The sequence below is a fragment of the Anopheles gambiae genome, chromosome 2 (genome assembly GCF_943734735.2).
Source record: "Anopheles gambiae chromosome 2, idAnoGambNW_F1_1, whole genome shotgun sequence".
NCBI lineage: Eukaryota > Metazoa > Arthropoda > Insecta > Diptera > Culicidae > Anopheles > Anopheles gambiae.
The window spans coordinates 20,720,953-20,745,550 of NC_064601.1; the positions used below are offsets into that span (position 1 = coordinate 20,720,953).

Below are 24,598 nucleotides of genomic sequence, written 5' to 3' on the forward strand. Positions count from 1 at the left end.
GAAGAAGAAGAAGAAGAAAAAAGGGGGTTCGTTTTGTTTACGTTTGTAACGAAATCTTCTGTTTTCGCAGGGACAAACCGTTGCCAAGCGGATTTAGCGTACTGCAGGACATTGTTAAAAGTGCGTTAAAACGTTTGAAATTGTGCATTCCGTGCGGCAAACACGCGCAGTGTGTGAAAATTCGTTGTTTTGTAAAGTGTAGCGCGGCAGCCAATTTAGCGTTTCACATCCGCCCGAACAAGAAGCGAGCTGGAATTGCAGAGGAGGAGGAGGAAGAAAAAGAAGCGAAGCGAACAAGAAGATCGATCGCGGAGGCTGCGCGCTGGCTTCATAATTGACAGCTTTCTACGATCAGCGAGCAGCTCCACAGGAGGGAAAGGCAAAAAAAACCCATCCGATCGCGAGTGGTTGGGCAGTGGAAAACTTTCTAAGCCAAACGAGCCCTACAGTGGCAAAGTTGATCCGCGGATTTGGGGGGGAAATCGGTGCATCTCCGCTGCGAGCGTTCCCCGTACGCAGCATCATCGTCCGCGGCAATGGAATTTGCGCTCGGGTCACGACGCTGTTGTTCTCGGTTAAATGGCATCATCGCCCAGTGGTGAAGGAATGCGGACAGCATTAAGCAAATAATACGAGCAATATCAAGAGCGCAAGAGATGGTACCGTTCGCAGCAAGCAGGAAGTGTTGTGTACAAATAGCGGATTGGAATGTGAGTGGCTGCTTTGCATGTTGCAGCAGCATCGAGGAAGATTGAATTCGGACAGTGAACGATGCTACAGTAGTCCCGTACAAGAATACAAGACACTTTTTGGACGCTTAAGAGAAGGTTGTGCAGAAGGAGTTTTAGCCCTATCTATCCAGCATGCATGCAGGAGGAGTGGGCGGTGGTGGTAGTGGTGGTGGAGGCGGTGGTGGCGGTGGCGGTGCAGCGCATCGCCGACGCAAGAAACGATCCAACTATGGCAACCGTACGGTCGAAGTGAACCGTGGCTCGAATGGGTTCGGGTTCACCATATCCGGCCAGCAGCCCTGCATCCTGTCCTGCATCGTGGCGGGATCGCCGGCCGATCTGGCCGGACTGCGCGCCGGCGACTTTCTCATCTCGGTCAACGGGCTGAACGTGTCGAAGCTGCCGCACGAATCGGTGGTGCAGCTGATCGGTACCACGCACGGCACGATACGCATGGCCATCGCGGAGAACTACTACTCGGACAGCTCGGACGAGGACATCCTGTTTCACGGTGCGCAGCAGCAACGCACCCGCCCCAAGTACCCGCACAAGACCAAGTTCTCGCGCGCCAACACACAGGGCTGCAGCTCCGGCGGTGGTCCGCCGGACCGGATGGTTGCAGCGGGCTCTAGCAGCCCGATCAAACCGTTACTGTTGGGCGGACCGGAAAATGGACCGGAAGAGTGCGTGGTAAACGATACCACACCGCCGGGAGCAACCACCGCGTACAACGTGATCCACAGCCCGAATGCCAGCAATAGCTGTGATATTTCCAACGTCAGTGCAATGGTACGCTCGGTACAGCTGGGAGGGGCGGTCGGCGACGAAGCGGTGCTGGTGCGCCCGTCCGGCTCGGGCCAGGGCCCCGGGCAGGAGGGTTCGCTCGAGTACCAGGCGATCGTGGGCTATCTGGGCACTATCGAGATGCCGAAGCAGATTGCCACCAGCTCGAAGCTGCAGACGGTGCGCAGCTGCATCCGCAAGATGCGGCAGGAGAAGCGCAACCCAACGACGGTGCTGATGACGATACTGCCCTCCTGCCTGAATCTGACCAACACGAGCAACAATCTGATCGCGAAGTACGCCTCGGCCCGGCTCAGCTACGTTAGCAGCAGCAGCGAGAGCGACAACCGCTACTTTGGCCTGGTAACGTCGGCGATCTACGCCGACGGGCTGATGTGCGACAGTGCGGATGTGCTGAGCCACCCGCGCAAGGACGTGGTCATCTCGAACAGCTGCCACGTGTTTGTGATCGATGGGAAGCTGGTCGAGCACGAGGTGCACCTGGAGAAGGCGGCCCTGTTTCGCATCGTCTGCACGAAGGATCCGATCACGAACCTGTGCCTCGAGTTTCCCTCCAACTCGGAGTACGTGGTCAACCTGATACGCAGCATGTACAGCTTAAAGTCGCCGCTCAAAGCGGACGGTGGGCCGGGCGGGTACGGCAAGCCGCCCGTCGCTAGGAGCTTGAATCTGGACGCTGCCGGTGCCGCCCGTGGCTTCCCGCGCAATCGATCGGACCCGCGGCTTAACCCACGCGGGGCGGGGATGGATATGGATGCGCATGACATGCTGGCGGCGAACTCGCCGCAACCGAGCAACCACAGCGAAATCACCACCACGTCGAGCAATTCCGACTCGGGCATTGGGTTTCACAACGATTGCCGCAACATCTCGGACCGCATACTGCTGGTCGACTTTCCCGGTATGCTCGGTCCGGCCCAGCAGCGACTGCTACAGCAGCAGCAGATAGCGAACGTGCGAGCACACTGCCGGAAATCGCATCCCTTTTTGCGCCCGGTTGGTATTATTAACGAGATTCCGCCGAAGATGGATCCGATACGCAACATCCGGAGTATGGGTGGCGCGGGATGCTCTGCGGACGGTGCGGGTCCTTCTGGGCGGAGTGGGCTGCAAATTTCGCACGGCAAATCGAAATCGGCCGACTACAGCTTCCCATCGACGTCGTCCGGAATGTCACCGTTCGTGGATCGGCTGACGGTGCGTGCCAGACCCGATCCGAAACCGTTCTCCCCGGATCGGTCACCTACGAAGGAGAATGCTTTGAACTGTATGCAAGACGCGGAGCCGTCCGAGCTGATGGAGCAGGAGGAGGCGCAGGATCGGTGGACGTGCGGCGGTCGCACGCTAGACGAGCAGGGCAATGTGGTCGAAGAACGTGCCATCGATGTGCCGCCGATGCAGGAGCTGTTTCTCGATCTGGAACGGTACAACAATGACAACGTGAAGAACAGCCTGCTGGCCGCCCGGTCCTGTGACGATATGATCCTGTCGCTCGGGAAGAAACCGGCCGACGGTGACGAAGACATCAACGAACGGATGCTGCTCGATGCGGAAGCGTACGAGCGGCTGAAGGTGAAACTCTCGATCGACGATTTGACGCTCATCTCTTCCGGATGCACGGGACCGGCGGGAACCGCTAGCGATGAGGTCGGTCGGTCTGCCGGCAACAGCAACCACTCCAACCAGCACGTGTTCCTGCAGCCCCTGAAGCCGGTGAAACGGTCCAAGAAAGCGTGCACAACGCACACGGCGAAGGCGGGCAACGGGAAGCTGGCCGCCATACACGGCATGGCACCGACGGCCGACGAGAACGCATCGGTACACGGTCGCCGCGGGGGCGATAAGATGACGGCGTACAAACTGAGCCCGAAAGTGTTTGGGCTGCCGCGTCCCATATCGGTAAGCTTCGAAAACATTTCCACCCTTTCCTCCTCCGGGGTTGGTGGTGCTGATGGTGGTGCACGCGATAGTGGTGCAGGTGATGGCGGCGGCGGCGATAAGCGACTTAGTGTTGGCGTTGGTGAGATGTATTACGACGGCGAGGACAGTGTACGGCATGGGGCGAACAAAAGCGTCCTCCATGGCAGTGGGACGCCCGGTAGAAAAAGCCGGGCTACGAAACGGCTGAGCGGTGGGTTTTCCGCCATCTGGGGCAGCCTGCAGGAGCTGCGAAGTGGAAGCTTCGGCGGAGCCAAGGGCGAGGATCGATCGAAGCCGGTCGAGCATGGTAAAAGTGTGACGCCGGACGTGTGCTACGGCGAGGGCGAGCTGGTGGCGGTGGCGGCCAAAAAGAAGGAACGTGAACGGCGGCTTAGCGGTATGAAGATTCTGGAGGCAACGTACAGCGAGCCGGATCTGCGGTATGATGAGGTAAGTGTGTTACATCAAAAAGAAGATATGTTTATCATTTGTTGATGTGCGTTGCTCTGGACGAGTTTCTTTAGTTCGGCAATAGTTGATAAGCCGCGTTAGGTCTTGGGATTCAATGTAATCTGAATTGACAAATAAGGTCCATTTGGTTAGTAATGTTATGTGCAGCCCCATGCTGCTCAGCCGTACCGGCCCTGAACGGAATCAGGTGGTTATTTATACGTATTTACACAGGACCCTCTTTATTTTCCACCCCGTTTAAGCAACTTTATGTACGCTCCTCTACTTACCCAAGGGGCATTATCGGGTTGTACGCCGTTCCATGATGTAATGTGATTTGTCTGTATCTATTTTAGCTGCGCTTAACTGCTTTCTATTAAATACCGTTCCTAGAAAATCCAATGACGAAGAATGCAATACAAACATTCGTGACGTACTATGCTAGGGGTTGATCGCCGCGGTACATCTCCGTACACAAAAACAATCAGTGAACGAGAGACGGAGCAAGAGAGCTGTTTGTGTCGGCCAAAGCCTGTCTAGATTGTTGTCGTGTGACGACGACGACTCAGCATCGTCGTGAGTAATCTCTTCCCCTTGGTGTGTACAGTATTGGTTGTGACTGTGCGTGGAAATCCTCCGACGGGTACGGGGGATATGGCTAACTATATCCACACCCTCACAGCAGCATTCGCGGCACTGAGTCCGTCGGGTTCGTACCGCCGGTGACATGCTAGTTGCACTCAGTATTAAAACCACATCCGGTCGACCATTATTGCGCGTCTTGAAGCGTGTTGATGCATTTGTTTCTGTGAGTGAGTGACCATGAAGATAGCCGTTAGAAGTTACCATTAAAGCAAAACAACTACGTTGTGTGTGTACGAAGTGAATTGAAATAGGGCATGGTTCGAATGTCTTTTGCAATAGAACGTAGAAATTGACCTGCTTTGTGAACACCTTTTTGTGTTCGATTGCCCATCCTGCACCGATGCTGTGCCAATCGTGTTGCACACCTATCTATCATCACCGCCGCATGTTAGGCAAGTAAAGCACCGGCCACGGGTGAACGCAAAGCAAGAGGAAATTGAAATTGATTGAGTTAAAAGTTTAATTGATGCCAATTGAGAGCTATTAACCGGAAAGGTTCTCCGCGCACACCCACCGAAAGTGCCACAGTGTGCGCCATGGGCGCGCGGTGGGAGATGGCTTCACTCTAGCGACCGATGCTCATGCTCTTCCGCTTCTCGGCTGGGATGTTCATCTGGGATCTGGGTCTGGAGTTTGTCATGTGCCTGCCTGCCTGCCTGCCTGCCTGACCTCCCATTGCCATTGCTGCTTCAAAGGGAGTAATTTCGTGACTTGGATTGCCGGCTGTAAGTACGCAACTTCATTGCATCTCGCCCGCAAGAGTGCTAGAGCAATTAGTTATTTGTTTGGAGTTAAAGGGATGGCAGTAAATGGCTGCAAATAGAGCATATCCGTGGATTGATTTGAATTAAACAAAATATATATTTTTTTGAAATTAAGGTTGACTTGGTCGCTTCTTTTGAAAGGAAGTATCAATGTGGACAAGCATTTATAGAGGCTTGTTTTTAAAGCAATTGCACATTAAAAACGTTGAAACACAATTTAGTGATCAGCTGTTCCAATTTAAAATCACACCGATCAAACGGTTCGATTTTACAACCAAACAACACGTCTAATGTCTTGTCTGCCGTCCCAAAAGACGGCTCGGAGGACGTGGCCGCCCGCTACCTTACGCTTATCTGATAAGCATGGTCCAATTCCGTCACCGTCGACACCGTCCGTACACAGCGAAGATCGAAATGTTAGATTCCACTCCTCGGACGGGTGGCCTGCTACGTAAACCCGCTGAGATGCCCCGTGCCCGCCCGTCAACCGTTTGGAACGTTATCTCTGATGACTGATTGAGAAGTTTTGTCATCGTGTGTTGACGCGCTGGTGGTAGGAAACGTTCTCGCCAGTCGTAACCGTGTGCTGTTGGTGCTTGATTGAGTGTGTGATTTTCTGTCGCCCGGAGTGGAACGTTTCATCAACCTGTGACAAATAATCATAAATTGGTGCAGGTTGCAGGTTGTGTTTGATTTTTATGGTGGCATTTAATAGTGTGTGATATCTTTCGGTTAGTTTGTCGTCGTTTGCCATTGATCGTAAAATGAGTTTAAATACGACGAGGCTTTGCAATCTCTCATGCGGGTAGTATAAAGGAGCCATAGAGGAAGAGGAAGTGCTCAGCTGTTCCTGCGTGTTTCCAAGTGTGATACATCTAGTCTGTAATGCATATGGAGTCGAGCCTGGAGTTGCACCGGAAGAAACCGACCGGCGTTATGCAAATGATGCTGAACGGGCTCGTCTGTGGGTACAACTCGGCAGAAGAGATAAAAACGGTAAGACCCCGCACACTGCTGATGTTGTAATGAGTGTGTTGTTTTTTGCTTCTTCTGTGTACAAAGGAATTTTCCCTGAAGGAATCGCAAGCAGCAGTGTATCAGAGGGGTGCCTCAAGGGGTCGGTTTGTGTGTATTAGTCACTGGTCGTTATTTGTTATTCTTTGGCGTCACATGAAATGTAAGGTGTAACGATTGCATTGCATGAATCATACTCACCTCATACGGTGCATTTGTTGCTGGGAGCGATTGGAGCGTTTTCTGCCTCACAAGTGTTAGTTTATTGTGCCCTTGGGGAGGTTTGTATTTGCAACACACACAAACACAAGTGAAGGATAAACTAAGAAGTTGGTCGAATCATTGGAATTAATGAGTTCTAATGAATCTCATACCTTGTTGTCTAGTTGTTCAAGAAGTATATAAGAGAATTGATTTATCTTTACGTAGCAGACAGCTCGTCTGTTTTTGAAACACACATATACACAGATAAGAAGGCTTTACAAAGAAAAGTCATTATGCGATAAATGCATCCACTGCGATTTATTGTTACCGGGTAATATCTGGTTAAAGTATATAATTTATGGTAAAACCCTTTCACTCATACACTCTACCATATGAGCGTACAGTCAGAAATTCTAATCTTATCTATCTTTCTTTTTCTCATCCACAGGTAAGTTTTGCACAAAAACAAAGACGACTCCGTTCAATCGATCTTCTCTTAGACCACACGTCCGCTTCCGTCGAGTCTAACTTCTTGCAAGTCCTTTGAAGCTGCTACCCTGAACTCTGAAAGGATCGAACAGTAAGTGAGATCAGCGCTCTATAAAACGTTGCGTGCGTGCAGCCGTCTGGGCTGCCCCTGTTGGGCACGTGCTCATTCTATTCCTGACCCGTCCGTCCTGTCGACAATCCTGAAGCCGAAAACAAACTGCCTGCTGTTGCAAAGGGTCACGTACATCTACACCACTCTACCAACATTTCTATCACCTGTTCTTTGATTCGGTAAAATTTATACGGTCCATATATGAGGTTCGTTTTTTTTCGCTGCTGCTCCTTTGGATTTCGACGTCAGCAGGTCGATAGAGAGGGGTCGAAATGATGGAACATTGGGATGAGTTTGCTCTGCTGCCCTGCTTTACCCACACAAGTGCGCATGGCTGGGTGGATTTCTTAAGCCCTTGAGTGTGTTTGTGGATTGGGTGATTGAACGCGTTGGAAGGGAAGAAGGAAGTTGGGTGCTTTTTTCCTATTACCATCGGTCCGGATGGATGTCCCATTATCATCGTGCAGCTTTTATTTTACATTCGTTTTTATTACAGTTTGTGTTACATTAACGCAACATGGGGCCGAGGGTTCCTATCGAATTGTTTCATTCTTTGTGAGATACAATCTTGACATTTACTTCCAATTTGGCGCGTTTTTTCGAGGCCTAATGAAGGGATCCTTTGTCCTATTTCTGTTTGTGGTGTGGTTTTAACTGTAAAGCGATGTGGGTTTCCCGCGTTTTTGTACGACTTATTCATTCTTTTTAAATGGAACTATGACCAATTTGGGGAAAATAGTAGAGACGAAACAATCCGGGTACAACTGACTTAAAGTAGTTCTCTCTCTATTTCATCTTCGGTCAGAGATTGCTACAGCCTGAGGCAACACTTTTACCTGTCTTAATTCCTTGCCAAATTCATTAATCCTTACCATTGATGCTACCCAGACTGGGTCGGGGTAAATGGAATGAATGTTAGCTTGAGGTCAGTTATGTGTCACACCCTTTCACACTGAATCGTCCACTGAATGGACATAATCGTTCTACAAGGATGCACCGAACGGATTCGCAAACTAAAAGTGCAAGTGCAACCAAGCTTTACGCGAAGGACGGGAGTTTCCCTTCGATGCCGCGTGCAGCGGTCAACGGTCAACGGAAACTATCGGCGCAAACACAACACTCGATCAAGCTCCAGTGCACGCAAAATCTAGGACCACTGAACCGAAACACAAAAACACACACGTACAAGGGAAACGAGAGCTTCTTCATTATGAGGCAGGGGTGGATCAAGCATAAAAACACACACAGACGGCCCTGGCAGTGAATGGCCAATGTGGTGGTGGCCTCTTCCCTTTTGCACGCATCGAAGACCCCGTCCGCGTAGGAAAGCGTGTAGCGGCGGCAGCGTTCGTGCGGGTAGCAGCGTGTGTGCAGGTCCGTAAAAGGTGCGCGGGCCGGCGGCGGTTCCCTCACGACGAACCAGGGAGCAAATAAGGGTTTTAGTTTTTAAAACAAGGAACGCGTCTTGCAAAACCCCGGGCCGCATCCCGCATCCCGGTTGGTCGCAAGATTTTGGCAGACATTTCTTAGGGGACCCCTCGTCTCTTTTACTCTCGTTTGCACTCGGGCTGCAAGTGGCAGCAGCAGCAGCGCGCGTGGTGGCGATGATGATCGTCCTTCGTCTCTCAGCTGTGCTTTCGACCGTACTGCGCGACCCGACCATCCCCGACCGACCGACAGCACAGCTGGCTCCTGGGGTTGCTCTTTCTTTCTTACTTCCTTTTTCTACACTGTTGAAGAAAGGCCCGGCACAAACCAAATGCGTCGATTTCGATTACTTTTTGCCGCTGCTTCCGACAGAGTGCGGAAGGTGAGGTTCCTCATCATACGACGAGCAGCGCCTGAGTCAGTTCAACTTCGGTACCGCAGCGAGCAGAGAGCATCAATCGCGTCAGGAGTGTGTGGTGCGCGCGCGTCCGATCGATCGTTTGTGATGATGGGTGCGAGTGCAAGTTGATCGGTGTGCGATAGTTCCGCGCTTGTGTCCACGTATTATGTTGCGCGAAAGCATTGTTGTGGTCTTTAATAATCGATAAACGATGCTCGGTGTAAGGCAAGTTTTGGCAAATGTGCAGCAAGCGTGTACCGTAGTGATAGTGCGGGTGGTTGCAGAGAGTGGCATCGACATCTCCAACATGGAGCGAACATGGAGCCCGATTCCCATTATGGACCGTTTAGTGTTTGCGTGTGTGTGTGTGTGATTTATGTGATGTTGTTGCGATGACAACGGGCGCGTTTTTAAAAAAAGGCGACAATTTGTAACTTTCTCCTTTTGTTGGTTGCTTTTCTGTGTTAATCGTTTTGTGAGTGTATCGATTGCAATGCCCCATGAATATGTTTCTGGCGCGTATCTTTCTGTGCGTTGAGGCGGAGGAGTGAAACCTTAAACAATATTTCATAAATAATAATGTTTAATTATACCGCTCAGCTTTCGTTGGTTCTGCACGGAAAGGTGATCACTTGAAGGCGGCAACAAAAGTGTTATACTGTGTGTTATACGTGATCAGTCATGTTGTGTGCGCGCGTTGTTTATCGCCTTTCCGGGGGTTGGAATTTTGAAGCAAATTCCCTAAATCAATTTTACTGTCATCATTTCACACCGCCAGACAGTGACTCATTGCAAGCAAGGTGTGAACTAATACGAGGTTGTGCGCGCTAGGGGTACCTTCGGTGTTGTGTTATGATCGTGCGTGATACCCGACAAAGTTCTTAGAAGACATATGACTGATTAGACAAAATTTGGAAGAGGAGCGAAAAGAATAAACCAATTGCACTCGTTTGGTAGTAAGGGAAATGTGTTGGAAGTGATGATGTGGGTCAGCTCAGCTAGTGACGTTGATCGTCGAGACACGGATGTGTACACCTTTTAGCATTAAATTTTTATCAGCTGTAAACAACAGCCCGGGCCGGATGACGCTGCTTTCCAAGCAAAAGCATCTTTGTGTGTGTTGAGTTTCTGGTGCGCAGGAGATTTCCTATAAATACGACCAGTGGACCACCCGTAGACTCTGTTTTTCCACCGGGACTCGGTAGTCGCGGGACACCTGAGCGCTGTTGTCTTGATCGTCGGGATGATTCGACGGTTCGGCAACCGTGCTATGGCCCAAGGATGATATCACCATTTGCAATGTTTTTTTTCTTCTTTCTGCGCAAATGTGTTTGTTTCGTGCTGATGTTTACAAGTTGTAGCAACATTTTTACTGAGTACATCATTACACTCAGAAGGGGCGGTGGGGTTTGCGTTTGTTTACGTGGTGCTAAACTTCGTTAATGCATCCGTCGTCGGTCCCATCTGGCGGGAGGAAATCCGGCTGATCGAATGCTCATCCACTGGCAAAAGGTTTTTGTATTTCCCATTTATGGGAAGGTAAATATGTGACTGGTGTAATAGATTCGATCGAGCAGTTTGATTCAACAGGGTTTGCCTTGTCCCTTTGCCGATAGTGCGTAAACCATCTTACAAAAACATCACAACGCCGAGTGGGGGTTATTCGGGGAAGTAGACAAATACAACAGGCAATCGATCTAATGGGCGTCTGTGTTTGATTTTTTTGCGTTGTGACAGTGTGCAATGTGTAATGTATAAGTGACTTAATGCTATTCAACACTCGTATCGTGATACCTTCCTCACTACTTACCACCCCGGAAGTAGTTTACCATCGGCGATGAGGAGGCTCCGTGCGGCCAAGTGCGTGACTTCCAAGCCCGAAAAAAGCTTTTCCCCAATTTCGGTTTCACCTTTCTTCCGTCCACCACCAACGCACAGCAACGTGTACGCGCAATCGATAATGATTGATAATTAAGCCCGAACGGCGATCGCGGCGATCCATTCGCGCGCGTTTTGCTGTCTGCTGTGGCGCGCGCGTCGTACAATTGCGCTGGTGCGCATGCGCAACGCATTCGATTTCAAGTGCTCTCGAGGGTGCCCACTATTGCCGTTACCCTTTACACCCCCCAATCTCCCCCCAATCTCCCTGGGGTTGACGACGATGGAAAAAGGGGGGAAAGAATTATGGGCGTGTGCTGCGTGTGCGGGAAGATTCATTTCGTGGCAGCGGTTGCGGTTGCACATTATTTTTCCCCCGCCATGTGCGCGGTTGTGTGTTTTGGTGCGTCGTGGAGTCGGGCGGAAAAAACCTGTCCCTGGCTGGTTAGAACGAAGTGTGATGTAGACTGGAACGGATCGTATCGATCCGGGGTTTCGTTCGTTTCGGTGTGCGGCCAGAAGTAGGGGTAAGGGGTGTGATGGTTGCCAGAACCAGCTCTTCGATGGCGTAGTTGACAAAGGCGATCGTTGCGAATTTGGGGGGATGAGAGGCTCGTTATTTATTGGGGACAAACTTGTGAGTGTATTGAAGCAAGAAGATGGTGCGTGAGTGTGTGTTTTAATGTGTAATCTATTATCCAAAGGTATCCACATAGTCGGTGAAGTGTGTAATGTCCGCCTTAAGTTAGAACCTTTTCCTTCGTGGTTAAAAAAACTACGTGTGACTGTGTGTATGTAAGTGCTTTCCAGTTCCAAAATCGTTCCTCCAGTAAATCGTCCATCATGGCAAACAGCAGCGAAACGGGAACGATAGTGAAAGACCCACCGACAGCGCACACCGGCCCGGACAGTGGTCCGCCCAGTGCTTCGGAGATAACGATTATCATGCGCACGGTGGTGTCGTCTCCCGGCAGTGATCGTACAGCGTCCGCGAAGAACGAAAGTGCACTGAAGCGCAACGAAACGGCCGCCCTGGACACCGCTCTCCATCACCTGCCCGGCAATCGGATCGAGGTGACAACGAGCGTTAGAACAGTGTTCGAATGCCCGGCGGCGGCGGCTGCCGATTTGGGCACGGCCGGATCGTCCGGTGCAGCGACCGCCATCAGCAGCCTGCTGCAACCGGTTTTGAGCAAGAATTTTATCGCCCTGCTAAAGAGTGCCAACGATTCGTCGTTTGAGAACGTGCTCGAGTTCAAGTCGCTGCTCGGTGCTCCAGCTGCCCCGGCGGGCCGCTCCTGTCCGTCCTGCGAGCATTCGAAGCACGCCCTCAGCTCCGATTCCGACACCACGGCGAACGATCTGGACGCGTCCGTGCAGAAGAAGGTGAAGACGGAGGAGCAGCATGCCGCGAAAGCACACGTGTGCGAAGATGATCGCGGTGGCTTTGCTCAGCGGTCAACATCGACGCCGATTAAGATACGGAGTGGTGGTGACGCGAAAACTGAAGCCCAGCCGCGGTACGATGCGGAGGACGAGGAGGCGGAAAACTATCGGCTAAATTTGCTTACACCACCGGCCGACGCATCGTTCATCGATTCGGACTTTGAATCGATGGAACAGGACCAGTACGATACGTGCAGTAGCAAGAGCTCGCCACGGCCGGACCATCGACAGCCGGACCGGCTACTGTTTGGCGAGCCGACGTCACACCCTCGGGACAGTGTGGTGTCGATGGAAGTCGCTGCCCTGTCCACGGTGCACAGCCACCGTGGACCGAGCACGGGCGACATCAACTGCCCACTTACGAAGTCCAGTGCACGGAAGGCTTCCTCCTCGACGAAAGCATTTTTCGAGGAGGCACTCCGTACGCCGCTCGCCATCCGGAAGCACTTCCAGCGGCGCCGCAACTCGGAGCTGCCGAAGCAGCCGTCCCACGGGAATCTGCTGAACTTTTTCTCCGCCAAGAAGAAAAGCAACAGCCTGGAGGGTGGCCTCAAGAGTCCGCGGGCGAAACGGTCCCTTACGACGACGACGACCACGACGACGACTAGTGAGAACAGCTCGGAGAACGGGAGTCGCTGTACCTCGCCGGCCCTTACGGAGGACAATCTGCGCCGGCTGTCGGTGTCGTTCGTGCGCCGCGAGTCCGACTCGCTCAACCGGACGCTAGTGTGGGGCGAAAACTATGACTACTCGTACGAATGTGAACCGTCGCATTCGGACGTGGAAGAGGCCGAGGAACCGGAAGACGAACGAAACAACGATGATGAAAATGATGATGCAAACCATTCGCCGCTCGTCGGCACGATCGGCAACGGCAGGACGACGGAGCGCCGCGTCAGCGCCAAGCTTGTTCACTTTGAAATATCGCCCGACTGCTCGTACGAGCTGCAGCCGCCCATACTGCCGAGCTTCCGGATTGATCCACCGCGGGCCAGCTCGATCTCCACCTGCAGCGGCACGACCACGACCGGGCTGGCGGGGTTGATTATTGGTGCGGCGGCGTTTGCAACGGCCACCACTACTGCGAGCTTTCTGAAGCGGTCCGCCAGCGAACCGGCCCACTGTAATAAGTTGCGCAGCCATAGCTGTACGCCCCTCACTTCCGACATTGGCGAGTCGGACGAGGAAGGGGACGACACGCTGGAGGGGGAGGAGGAGCAGGGGCGGCGGAACGTTCGACCGGCGGATGAGGCAGAAGATGTGCCGATGATGATGTGCAAGGCGCTGGTACCGCAGCGCCCATTTACCAGCGTTCATCAGGCGTCGGTTCGCAGTTTGGACAAGATTGGAGTAAGTGCCCAGCTCAGATATCGGCCTAATGGGGTTGACAGGCAGTGTATATTACTATCGTAGCTTCAATGTTTGCTGCAAGTGGCGATCCCGTGTTGCTATTCTAATGTTGTTCCCGATCACCCGATCGGTAACAGTGTAATAGGAATGCTGAAGATTGCAGCGATATCTTTGAATGTCTCTCCCAACAATCGTACACTTTCCACGATATTAATTCAATTGATTTTCGCCCGAACAATCATTTCTATTCTATTTATCAACTTTTTTCTCCATTGTTGCATAGTTCATCGTTCATCAATTATAACCACACGAGCGTACTTCTCCACCTGCCTCGTGGGTTCTCACAAGTCAGAAAGCAAGTTGCATTCCCCACATCCGTGAAGGGTGGAGTTGGATGCTGCTTCTCCACTGTGTGTTGCTGTCTAATTATCAATTTGCTCGAAACCCACCCCGTGCGGGTCGATAATGAGAGTGTTTAGGTTCTGTTTTGTTTGTTGCGTAGAGGCGGATGCGTTTACGCACTGGATTCCGAAAAGCCGTGGCACGTTTTGCTCCCACGGAAATTAGCAGCAGCGGCATTGTGCGGTGGCCCCTTTCGACTTCAACAAAGGTTAGACGAAAGGGTTGGCGAAGTGTAGCCGTGTGCAAGGTCGATGGATGCGTTTGTTGCAATGGAAACACTGCTATCTTTGCATTTGAGCAAACCGTGTGTCTTTAATTTTGGATCGATCGATCGACTGAAATCACGTTTGTCTTGGTATGTGGAACCGGGATAGCAGAATTAGGGGATAATGCGTTCTAGCACCACACCATATTAATGTACATGCTATAAAAGGTACATTTAAAGTGGCTCCTGCATCGAATGACGTTCATTTTAATTGTTTCGCTACAATAATTGAAGAAGAAGCGGGTCACTAACGTCATCGAAATTGAATTTGATTACTGTTCGGGGTGTGTGGCCGGCCAGTTTGAATTTTGGATTAATGCTCTTTTGGCTCTATTGATAGCTGGGCATCGACTTCCCTTTTTGTATGTGAGTGGAACTATGATTGGTGGTCTTCTTTTTGAAATCCCCAACACACTGTTGAAGCTCTTATCAAATTTGAAACGTTTGGAGTGCAGTTGAAGTATAAACAACATTCAATAACACACAGTAAGTGCAGGGTTCGAGCGATGAAGAATCAATTTTGTTTGAGATTGGTTTGTTGAACATAACATAAATACCAAACGCTCGCCCGTGCCACATGACTTTTCTCCACAATCCATCACTGTCAGTGGCTTATCAAACAACGTAACGATTAGCGTTAAGCTGCTGTGTAATTTGATGATACAAATGGAGATACTACTTAGAACCAGGCTCAAGAACACGAATATCTGCTCAAGAGGAAAGGAGGGATTCTTTTTTGTGCTCAGAAATGCGTAGAAGTTCAAATAGATCCTGGTACTTTAGGCAGATTTAAAAAAGTAATAAACCCTATCGAGCACGTAAAACGGGTCAATTATATTTGCTTGGTAAACGTTTGATGACCGTTCCGGTGTGTTAGTCTAGCGATATCCTAAATCAATCACCGTCTAATGTTTGTGCGCTATGTCCGACTATTTTACCCCGTACGAGTGGCTCACTCACGTCGTCGCCTATCAAATATGGAATGTGTACGGAAGCCGTCCTGGATGGGTCGTCTGTTTTTAACAAACAAACTACTACGATCGCTCAGGTAGCAGCACAGGCACAGTCTCTGTAAACGGGTAACGATGGCACTTTGGGAAACATTAATGTCGCGGGCGTGTGTTGGTCAAGTAGTGCATACGCAAGCCGCGGCGGATCATCAAGAACGCTATCCACCACTTGAGAAGAGGCACGATCAAACCAAGGGAATCGCATTAATTTGGATATAAGCGGGCGGCCCGCTTCAAAATGTTGCCCCTGAAGAGGTGCACGAAACCCGTTATCGGTAGATATTTCTTCCCACGAGATTCCAAATGCACGACAAGCCCATTCGGGGAACGAAAGTGGCAGTAGAAAACGAAAAAAAAAAAAGACGTATGCACTCTCCCGCAAGTCCGCACGATGCCGCGATGTTCTGTTCTAGAGCTCATGAGAAATGATTTTTCTTCTCTACACTGCGCAACATTGTTGCAGTCGTCTCTGCTGTGGGAGCTTAAGCGGATGTGCCTCTTAAATGCAAACCAGCAGCGCAAATGCGCATAGAGAGCATTGGTGCATGTGACACTTGATACACCGTAGCGGCGGAAGCGATTGCATCGAAGCTTTTCTTAAAGGGCCTTCGTTTGCTTCTGCGTCTTATTGACACATAAGGCAGAAAGGGAAACGGTTGGCCGAGAGTGGTGTTCGCGTGTCATGCAAATAATGAAGTAGAAAGGGGCCAGAAAGTTTATCACAACGCCGCCCAAACGAGGGAACGATGAGGAGCAGCTACCGTTTGCTTAGCTTAAGCTGGCCTCGGGAAAGCCACACTCGGTGGTAGGGCAATATTTATTCTAGGCAAACGAAAACACACACACACGGGCCACCCCTATCTGTGGTGTTTAGCCGACAACGACATCGGCGGGTCATGACCATGGGAGTTGCTGCTAGAACGTAACGCATAGAACGTGCCATTTGGTTAGGTTTGGATGGCAAAAAAAGAAGAAGAGAAGAACGCTGGATATGTCGACGGTTTGTATTTATTTCTTTTTGATTGGATCGCATTAATGTATGTGAGCTTGCATTTCATTGCCTGCATAAAAAGCCGTGGCCAATCTGGACAGTCTGGGGTGGACACTGGGCTGCAATCGGCACGGATGGGATTTTTAGTGGCAGAGACCGACCCGATAGAGCTACACAGCTCAATGGATAGGGACGGTTGGTCCGATACTTTGTTGCTCTGGGGACCACCTTTCAAACGATCTTACGAGTTGCCTTTTTAGTACATATGCTATGGAAATCACTTCCAAGATGGTAATACATAGCGGCATTTCTATTAGTGGGGAACTGATCGACTGAAGACTGTCATCGTTAATGGGAAGTCAATTTCTGGTTACTTGGAACGTAAAAACGTGAAGAATGAATTTCAATGTTCAATCCCAAGAAATGTACTCTTAATTCTCCTGATTGCTTGCAAACGATCATTCCCGCCTGAATGGCTGTATAACAAAAATCCGCTCGATCTAATCTCCCAGCATCAGTGTACGGAGCTATTTTTAGCACATAAGAATACTCCACCTGCCGCCGGGCTCTATTGTGTGTGCTTGGCAAATTGTGCTGGCCTCCTGCTAACCGATCTCTCTCTCTCTCTCTCCGGCGGCACACAGTTCATGGAAATGCATGAATCTCTGAAGCGGGGATGAGGTGTGCTCGATAAGATCGTAATTAGACCTTGCTAGACGTAAGATTCGCGCTATAATTAGTGCATACGTGCTATCGTGCTAGAGAAGTTCGTCTGAGTTCAGCATCCCGTTTGGAGGCACGTGACACCGATTCCGATTTCGCGTTGCGTGGTTAAGGTGTGACGGGCATCGTTAACACATGTTGTTGAAGCGTTCCTCACATTGATGGCATATGATAGTTTTGATACATCATCTCGCTCCCGTCAAAGGGCACACAGTTGTGATGATGGTGGCACGTGCAGTTGCATCGTAGAACTATCTTTGTAATCCCTTTTTATAACCTACAAATCCCCTTTTATGCCTTCAAGTAATGGCTTAGAAACACTGGCTTTGGGCATTGGAGGAGGTATACACAGTTGCTTGAACTTGACCTACGGCCAAAACTCCGGCTCTCACCGGCAAGTGTGTCTCGGCTTCTAACGATCTCCCTTCATCGCACTCCGATCATCTGCTTTTCTACACGTCCGCTAACTACGCACAACCAACGCCTGTCTCCGCAAGAATTTATGCTTCATTTATGATACATTTATCATGGGAAATAATGTTGCCCCGGTTTAGTTTTGCTTTCGGAGAATGTGATGCAGTGGCAGTGCAAAGGGAAATAAATTATCCTCCGTCTCCTTACCATCTTTTCTTATTTCTTGCTGAACAACTTGCCTGATAGAGCCGCGTCTCGGTGCTACCGTGCAACGGGCATACAAAGCGAACAATCTTGCGGACACTAAGTGCGTGTGTGTGTGCGTCATAGCGCAAGATGCCGTTGGAGGTGAAATTCCAACCAACTTCTCGTGCTATTACGCACAGGGATTGTTATGCCAGAGCTATGTGGGAGACGTTCTAAGCTCAATCCGGTTGTGCCAATCCGAGGGTTATTGTAGGTCGGTGAAATGAAGCCCGGAAATTATGGCAAACTTCACCGATCGACATGAATAACGATGATGCATGATGCAGTAAGACACACTCCGATGCTGCAACACGCACAACGGTTGGGTGAACTCGTTCCCGGAGTAGTTATGCTTTGTAGTTATCAGATATCTACCACACCGGTTCCTGGTCCGAGGAGCTGCTCCGATTGGGCGTACAGAAGTGTACTTTATACAGTGCTAAATTATTGCATCGTAAAAGTGCGTATCTCTCTTCGGCGCCCAACCGGTACGGATCCGTTCCGGGTGTTAAAGGTCTTTCGTTCCCTCTCGGCCTGTCGAGAGCCGTAACGGTGTACGGCGGATGCCCGTTAGTGGACATGATGGAGGGGGATCGAAACCTTGAAGTAATCTTCATCATTCTTCCGGTCTCGTTGGACTTCGTCTCTGGTGCCATGACTGTGCGTTGTTGGGCAGATAAAAATGCATTCCAAATAAAGTGAAGACAAAACGCATCCCTAATTGGAAAAGCTAGAATTTGATTAGTAAATCCCTGTTAAAATTTAACAACTTACTCCAATATACAGTGATCTGGAATGAGCCAATAAAACGAAACATGTTCGTATGTGTGCATCCGGTATCGGGGCGCTGTGTTTCCTGTCCGCATGTTTTAAGCAAAGCAAAACCGGTCATACAAACGGCATACCGGCATCGGTATTTTGGAACACTCCTAAAGACTCATGCTCAAAAAGACCGACACCCTTGCCGATGGGAAGCGGATATTATGGCCTCGATTTGATTTAATTATCTTAATTTATGAACATTAAATTGTGCGTATTTCGAATGCAGTCGGCGGTACTACTTCGATGTCGATCCGACCGATTGGAGGCCTTTCCGCGCACCGCGAATCTGTACATTGGCAAACAGTTGTTTATCAGTGTGGGAAATGGGTCGGTTTGAGAGGAGCTGCATCGGTTAAGTAGCATATTTACAGCTTTGATTTGGCTTACGCTGGGAGCGGCGCTGCGGTCCTATGCAAACCGGACTATCTTAAGAACCAACTCCAAAAAGCTAAGCAGTAACAGTAACTCCCAAAGAAAGCAATTATTGTAAAGAATGATGGCATATTTTCGGAAAAGCGAGAACACCAATTGAAGGAGCATTTTGGTGAAGAAAAATGCTCCACCAAACAGTATAATAATACCCTTGCAAAATTATGATTGTTGCCCGCAGCAGCGTTGTCACACCAACTTTCGTGTCACGTGTGCCACTTTTCCGCTGTGGTGATTCTCACCGACCCCAGAGTCCCAGTAGTGCATGTGGGGCCCGAACGATGCAAATTAATGTTTTAATAATACGAGCAATCAATAACGAACGATTGTGCTGTGGTACGAATGTGTTTCGCGATGGTACTCGTTTTTTGAAGTTTGGCGAATAAATTATCAAAAAATAAAAACCGTTTTTCGTGCCCAAACTCGCTCGGGTCGTAAATCATCCATCAAGAGTGGCATAGCGTCTCCCGGTACGCTATAATTATACGGCTGCGCAAATGTGCAAATTGTTGCTTTTGTACGCGACTTCTTCTTTTTTGTTGGGCGCGCAAATATGAAATGAATCTGCTTCTCGTTCCGTTCCGTTGTCGGCACAATGCACAAAGGGTGGTTCCAATTTCAAGTGGGTCCATGTGGTACAACCCAACTCACACCCGGTAGAAAGGATCGTTTTTGTCACGTTAGAATGGTGCACGTGCATGCTCATTGCGCAAAAGTGGAATTCTAATGTAGATGACCCATACCCTGCACTCGTGTTCGTGTACGCAATTTGCACATTTGACAGCGTTTTCCGTTCGGAGAGAAGAAATCCTTTTTCCGGTCCACTCTTGAAAGCAGTTAAGTTCCCAGGGAAGATCGTACGGGTGTGGCGTGTGACAGTTTAGAACGGGAAGGAAGGAACGATGTTAACAAAAAAGCGGAAAACCACCACTCGAGATCTTTACTCTAATGGATGCGTGCGTCACTTCCGGTGTGTTGACGTTGGAAAGGGCTGAAAAAAAGGGTATGGTTTGAAATCGTTGTCCTAAATGCTCTTCATTACCTTATTAACATACGTACGGTAATGAGGAAAGCGATGTAATGGAACTTACAGTTCTATTCGAACTACCCTTCGTGCGAGTTTCTTGGTGTGATTTGTTCCGTTGGCAGGCCCACATGCACTGCTGTGCGTATTTTGTGGCTCTTTGTCGTGCATTTGTTTGGTTGTCGGCAATAAAAATAAACTGAAAGAAAGAGAATGCGGGATGGTTGAGGTGTTCATCATTAAAGCGGAACCTCCGGAACCTCTTCTGACAGCCAGCTGGAACGCCCTGTCTGTTTAGTCCCGCAGCGTAGCTTTCTCCTGTCCTGCGCGTTCCTTTTCCAGTTTTACCTGTTCGTTTATTCGTTTTATTCGTAAGATTCTGCTTTATTCTTGATTGAGAGGAGTCTACAGGCTGTTGGATGTGTATAATAGTTAAACCCTCTGCTATTATTAGCTCGTTTGGGGAACGTCTTCCGGATGTCGGTAAAACATCACAAACAGACACTGAAATAAGGTGGACCAACCGGTTGGGAGGGTATTTAGCATGCGCTTTTAGACCAAGGACAACTGAACTTGGTGGTTGGTAACAGCACATACCCGCTGCTAATGTCGATGATTACTGTTTAGAGGTTTACCTTTTTTCGGCTTAGCTGGTGGTCCCTAGTTTGTACGATCTTGTATGATCAATTCTTCAAAGTTATAATAGCATGTTATGCTTCCCAAAATGTAATGTATCAAACTTAAGATAAGTTGTGATAAATGGAGAAAGCGTTACACTACTAAGCAAAAATGCATTTCAGCGTTTTACGGTGTTAGGACCGAATGGGAAATCCAAATTTAGCTCTGCCTAAACCATGCACTACCTAGCACATCATAACTCTGCGCGCAGGGTAAACTAGACAAAGCCAAATTAGAAAGTTCGGTGGGAATAATGGTTTCTGCTACTGTGTTGTGATGATCCGCTCTGCTATCTTTTGAAGACTTTCCTTTTTTTATGAACCAATGTAAATAAGAGTTATGGTTGGTTTTGACATTGGGGCCTTTTGCCGCAATTGTCAGCTCGCTTAACTCAACTGTTATTCTAACGCTGGTGAGCTGGTGAATTTCTCCACTGTCTCGGGTAGGCACATTGCAAATTCACGTGCGATCGCGCAAGTGTCGGTATCAATTTACAACCGAGTGCCATGTGTTGTCAGCCACAAAACGTGTCAAACTACACGCGCGCCCGACGCCTCTACACGAACGCCTGCGTATCCGGCGTATGTTTGAGAGCAATATATAAAAAATTAAACCAATCAATGTCTTGCCGTTGGAGGTGTTTGTTACCTTACAAAACCGTAAATATTGATGGTTACGGTGTAAATCATCAGTAAGTCAATCTTCTAATTGTTTCTTTTCGTTACATTTCTTCATTTTGCAGGTGAGTGCTCCCAATCTGCTTGAGGGTGTTGTTCACGATGAGGACGACGTCACGGAAAGTAGTCTAGTAAGTAGCACCCGTTAACCGGCGCGAAGGTGGTGCGCTTGAAAGATCATTCCTCCTTCCTTACTACCGTTAGCGATCGAGTGCTTTACCAGCAGTTCGTTTTGTGTCGTCATGTTTGGAGCAACTTGGAATGTCGACCTGATTGGGTGTAGTCAATCGATGCGTTACACACGCTTCCCCCGAATCTGCCACGGTCTGTTGTCGAGTGCGTCGATCGATTTAATTGAGATCTTAGTGCGTCTTCAGACTGGTAATCTTCGTGCTAGGTGCTGTAACAGTTGCTTTCAGGGTTGGATGCCCTCCCATCCTAATAAAACGGGGGTTTCGATGTTTTAGTGACCGATTAATGACTTATTTGCGGTACACGCACCTTTCGCAGCCTTGTGCCGTATTCCTAACATCGAATCAACTGTGATATTTGGTCCTACACGCTTCCTTTCATTTTACATTGTATCCGTTTGTCTGTCTGGTATACATACCAGCAGAAATTGCTTCCCTCGGTTTGGGTATCAATCATCTCCGCCGTGGCTGTTGTTTCCCATAGTGGCGGAGGAAATGGTAGGTTGGGCTCTATTGCTGGTGCTGTGGCCGATCCCACGGAACGCGCTATTCGTCGGGTTTCGTCGAAGAAGTCGAATCATTAAACTGCCAAATTGGCTTATTAACGTTAATATGGTTGAAGAATCGTACACGTCGGAAGACCCTAGTAGTAGGTGCCCCTCTTTTTTTCTCGTTTGCCAGCCAACAAGCCATCGTCTGGAGATCGGACTGCCAGCGAAGTATCGCAGTCAGTCGTGTCTCGTAGAAGGAAAAGCTTGATTGCATTGGAATGACCATATTAGCTACGGTCAGCGATCGGTTCTACCATTTACAGGCTGCTGTTTACAGGCTTGTCCTACCCTGGGGTCGCTGCTTTACACTGTTGAACTAGATCCAACAAAAGGCCCTCCCCGGGCCTCCTTGTGGGTTCGTTGCTGGAAGAAGTGGTTCCAGCGGAAAATTGAAGCAACTGAAATGGTTCATTTTATTTTGGTTTGGCGGTGGCTCATGTTTTGTTGCTTGTTTTTGTCGACTGGTTGCCGAAGTTGTGCTTCAAAATAGAGCACATTGCATTGACCGGCAGGGCTTGAGGGTAATGTGTGTATGTTGCAGTTTTTTGTTATTGTTGTTATCGAAACATCTGTGTAAGCACAAAATGTGTGTCAAAACTGCTGCTTCAACAGTGACTCAGACAGTATCGTCGGGTCTCTTTACGGCCGTTGCTATGTTAGGTTCTACTTGTATGCGAACTGATCGTGTTTAGATCGGCATTATTTAACTTTTAAACAAACTCCACTAGAATCCAATGATGCTGCGTGTGATCGTCTTGCGGAGATCTTGCCCTGCTCAACGGTGTGCCATACGCGAACGGCGAGATGATGCTGCTTACGCAAGAGAAACAGTGAGAACGCGCGAGCGACATTGCCCATGCCGCGCTCCACAACAGTGCTGGCAGTGATCGGTGAAGATCAGCCCAAAATCAAAGCGCAATCTCACACGCAACTCGCGAACGCGAGAGTAACCTCGTCTGGGGCTCTCTGTGATCGCCACATTCGGCCTTTTTCACATCAGAAACTGTACCATGAACGTCCAAAGACCAAAGTCAGAGAGAGATGAGAGCCTTGAAATAGGGTCGTCTGTGCATAAGGGCGATGAGCCAGCTCCTCTCTAATGCCAACCCATGCGAACCCAACCAATGGAATCTCGTACTGCGAGGGATACCATCCCACGAAGAGAGTAACAGAGAGACAGAGAGAGAGAGCGCGGATCACACCCTCCGACAGTGCAAGAGATTGCCCCGCTCGGGATGAAGTTGGTTGCTGGTGGGTCCGCTGTTGCCGATTTAGTTTCCATTAGACGGCGCAACGAGGGCGACACAGCTCTAACAACGCAAACCACGAGTCGCCGTCGCGTTTTTGTGGGAGTTTGTACTCGCCGTGTGTGTGTGGTTTTGTATGTGTGATGTGTGCAGCTTCAAACGTCTTCCCCAGTACCCGAATGCTCGGTGCGGGTTTGTTAGGCTACGGTCAGTTTGGGGGAAAGAATTAAACTGTCCCGCATTGCGACGACGGAAACAGACAAGTTGAAAGCGAAAAGAATGCAGGCAGTGTGTGGTACGCTGTCTGGGAAGGGAAGCAATGTGTCCAGCAGTCGTAGTGTTACGGTTCGCGATCATAAGAAAGCCGGAAAAGCAGCACACCCTTAGCTGTGGACGGTTTTTCCGGAGCGCGAAAGGATATCAACTTCCTATGCGTGTTTGCGTACGTCAACGGTACGGTGTAAAGCTTCTCGCAGTATAACGCACAACAGCTGTGTTCAGTGACGACTTCAAAACTGTATTAGTAGGGTGTGGTGTTTGTGTCTGTCCACGCTAGTCGGCTATGCTACGTGCATTTCCTACAGCAAGCATTAAATCCGCGTACGCATATTCAGCTGCACGCTTTTTCGTGTGTGTTTCCGGCAAAGTGGTCGTGCTTGCAGTGCATTATAGGAAATAGGGGCCCTTCGATACGCCATGTACACGCACACGTGCTTTAATGCAGGCGAGAGTCACATTCACTCACTCTCCGTCTCTCTCTCCCGCTGTCTTTTCAAAAGTTGCAGTCGAGTGTGATGCATATGGTGGACGCGGTACGTCGTCAATTCAATTTCCTTTAATTGACCGTTCAAACAATCAAACCAGTCGCCCTGCTGGTTCCGTGGTGTTACGGTGTGTTTTGGACCGCACGAACGCGCCCTCGACTAGGTGATCTTTTCAACGTACAAAATAGTGTGATCATCGTGCACAAGTGCATTGGTTAGTTGTGATTTGAACTTTTGTCTATTACCGGTGTGAAGAAGTTGGTTGGTTTTTCAAAAAAGTTTTGTAGAAGATGTGAATTTGGACCCTCAAAGGGAAACGCAAGTGTTTGTTCACGTTTGTAGCTCAATGATCCATTGTGGTGCGCGCGTTCCCGGATTACACGCAGAGGAGGGGTTGAAAAGCGTTTGAAATAGAAAAAGTTCACCGTGGAAAAGAAAGTGAAGCATTTTCGAATGTACGAGTTGGTGTGTGTGTGTGTGTGTGTCGGGAGGAAACGAAAGCAAGTAACGTGTGTTGTTGTGCGAGGAG

General features: G+C 49.5%; 1 protein-coding gene across 5 annotated transcripts in view; it reads left to right on the forward strand.

Annotated features, from left to right (window-relative positions):
• The first annotated feature begins 2 nt into the window (after positions 1-2).
• LOC1273552 (regulator of G-protein signaling loco) overlaps positions 3-24,598 on the forward strand; it is a 40,678-nt gene continuing 16,082 nt past the window's right edge. For 3 of the 5 annotated variants that reach the window (XR_009764863.1, XM_061645080.1, XM_061645078.1), the window contains exons 1-2: positions 3-3,905; positions 21,382-21,447. Coding sequence is in view for 4 of the 5 variants with exons in the window: in XM_061645080.1 (XP_061501064.1) it covers positions 864-3,905; positions 21,382-21,447 (3,108 nt within the window). In the remaining variant the exon portion in view is untranslated. Of the gene's footprint in view, positions 3,906-11,194; positions 13,636-21,381; positions 21,448-24,598 lie in introns of those variants that run through there. The other 2 variants (XM_061645081.1, XM_061645079.1) reach the window with 2 other exon arrangements.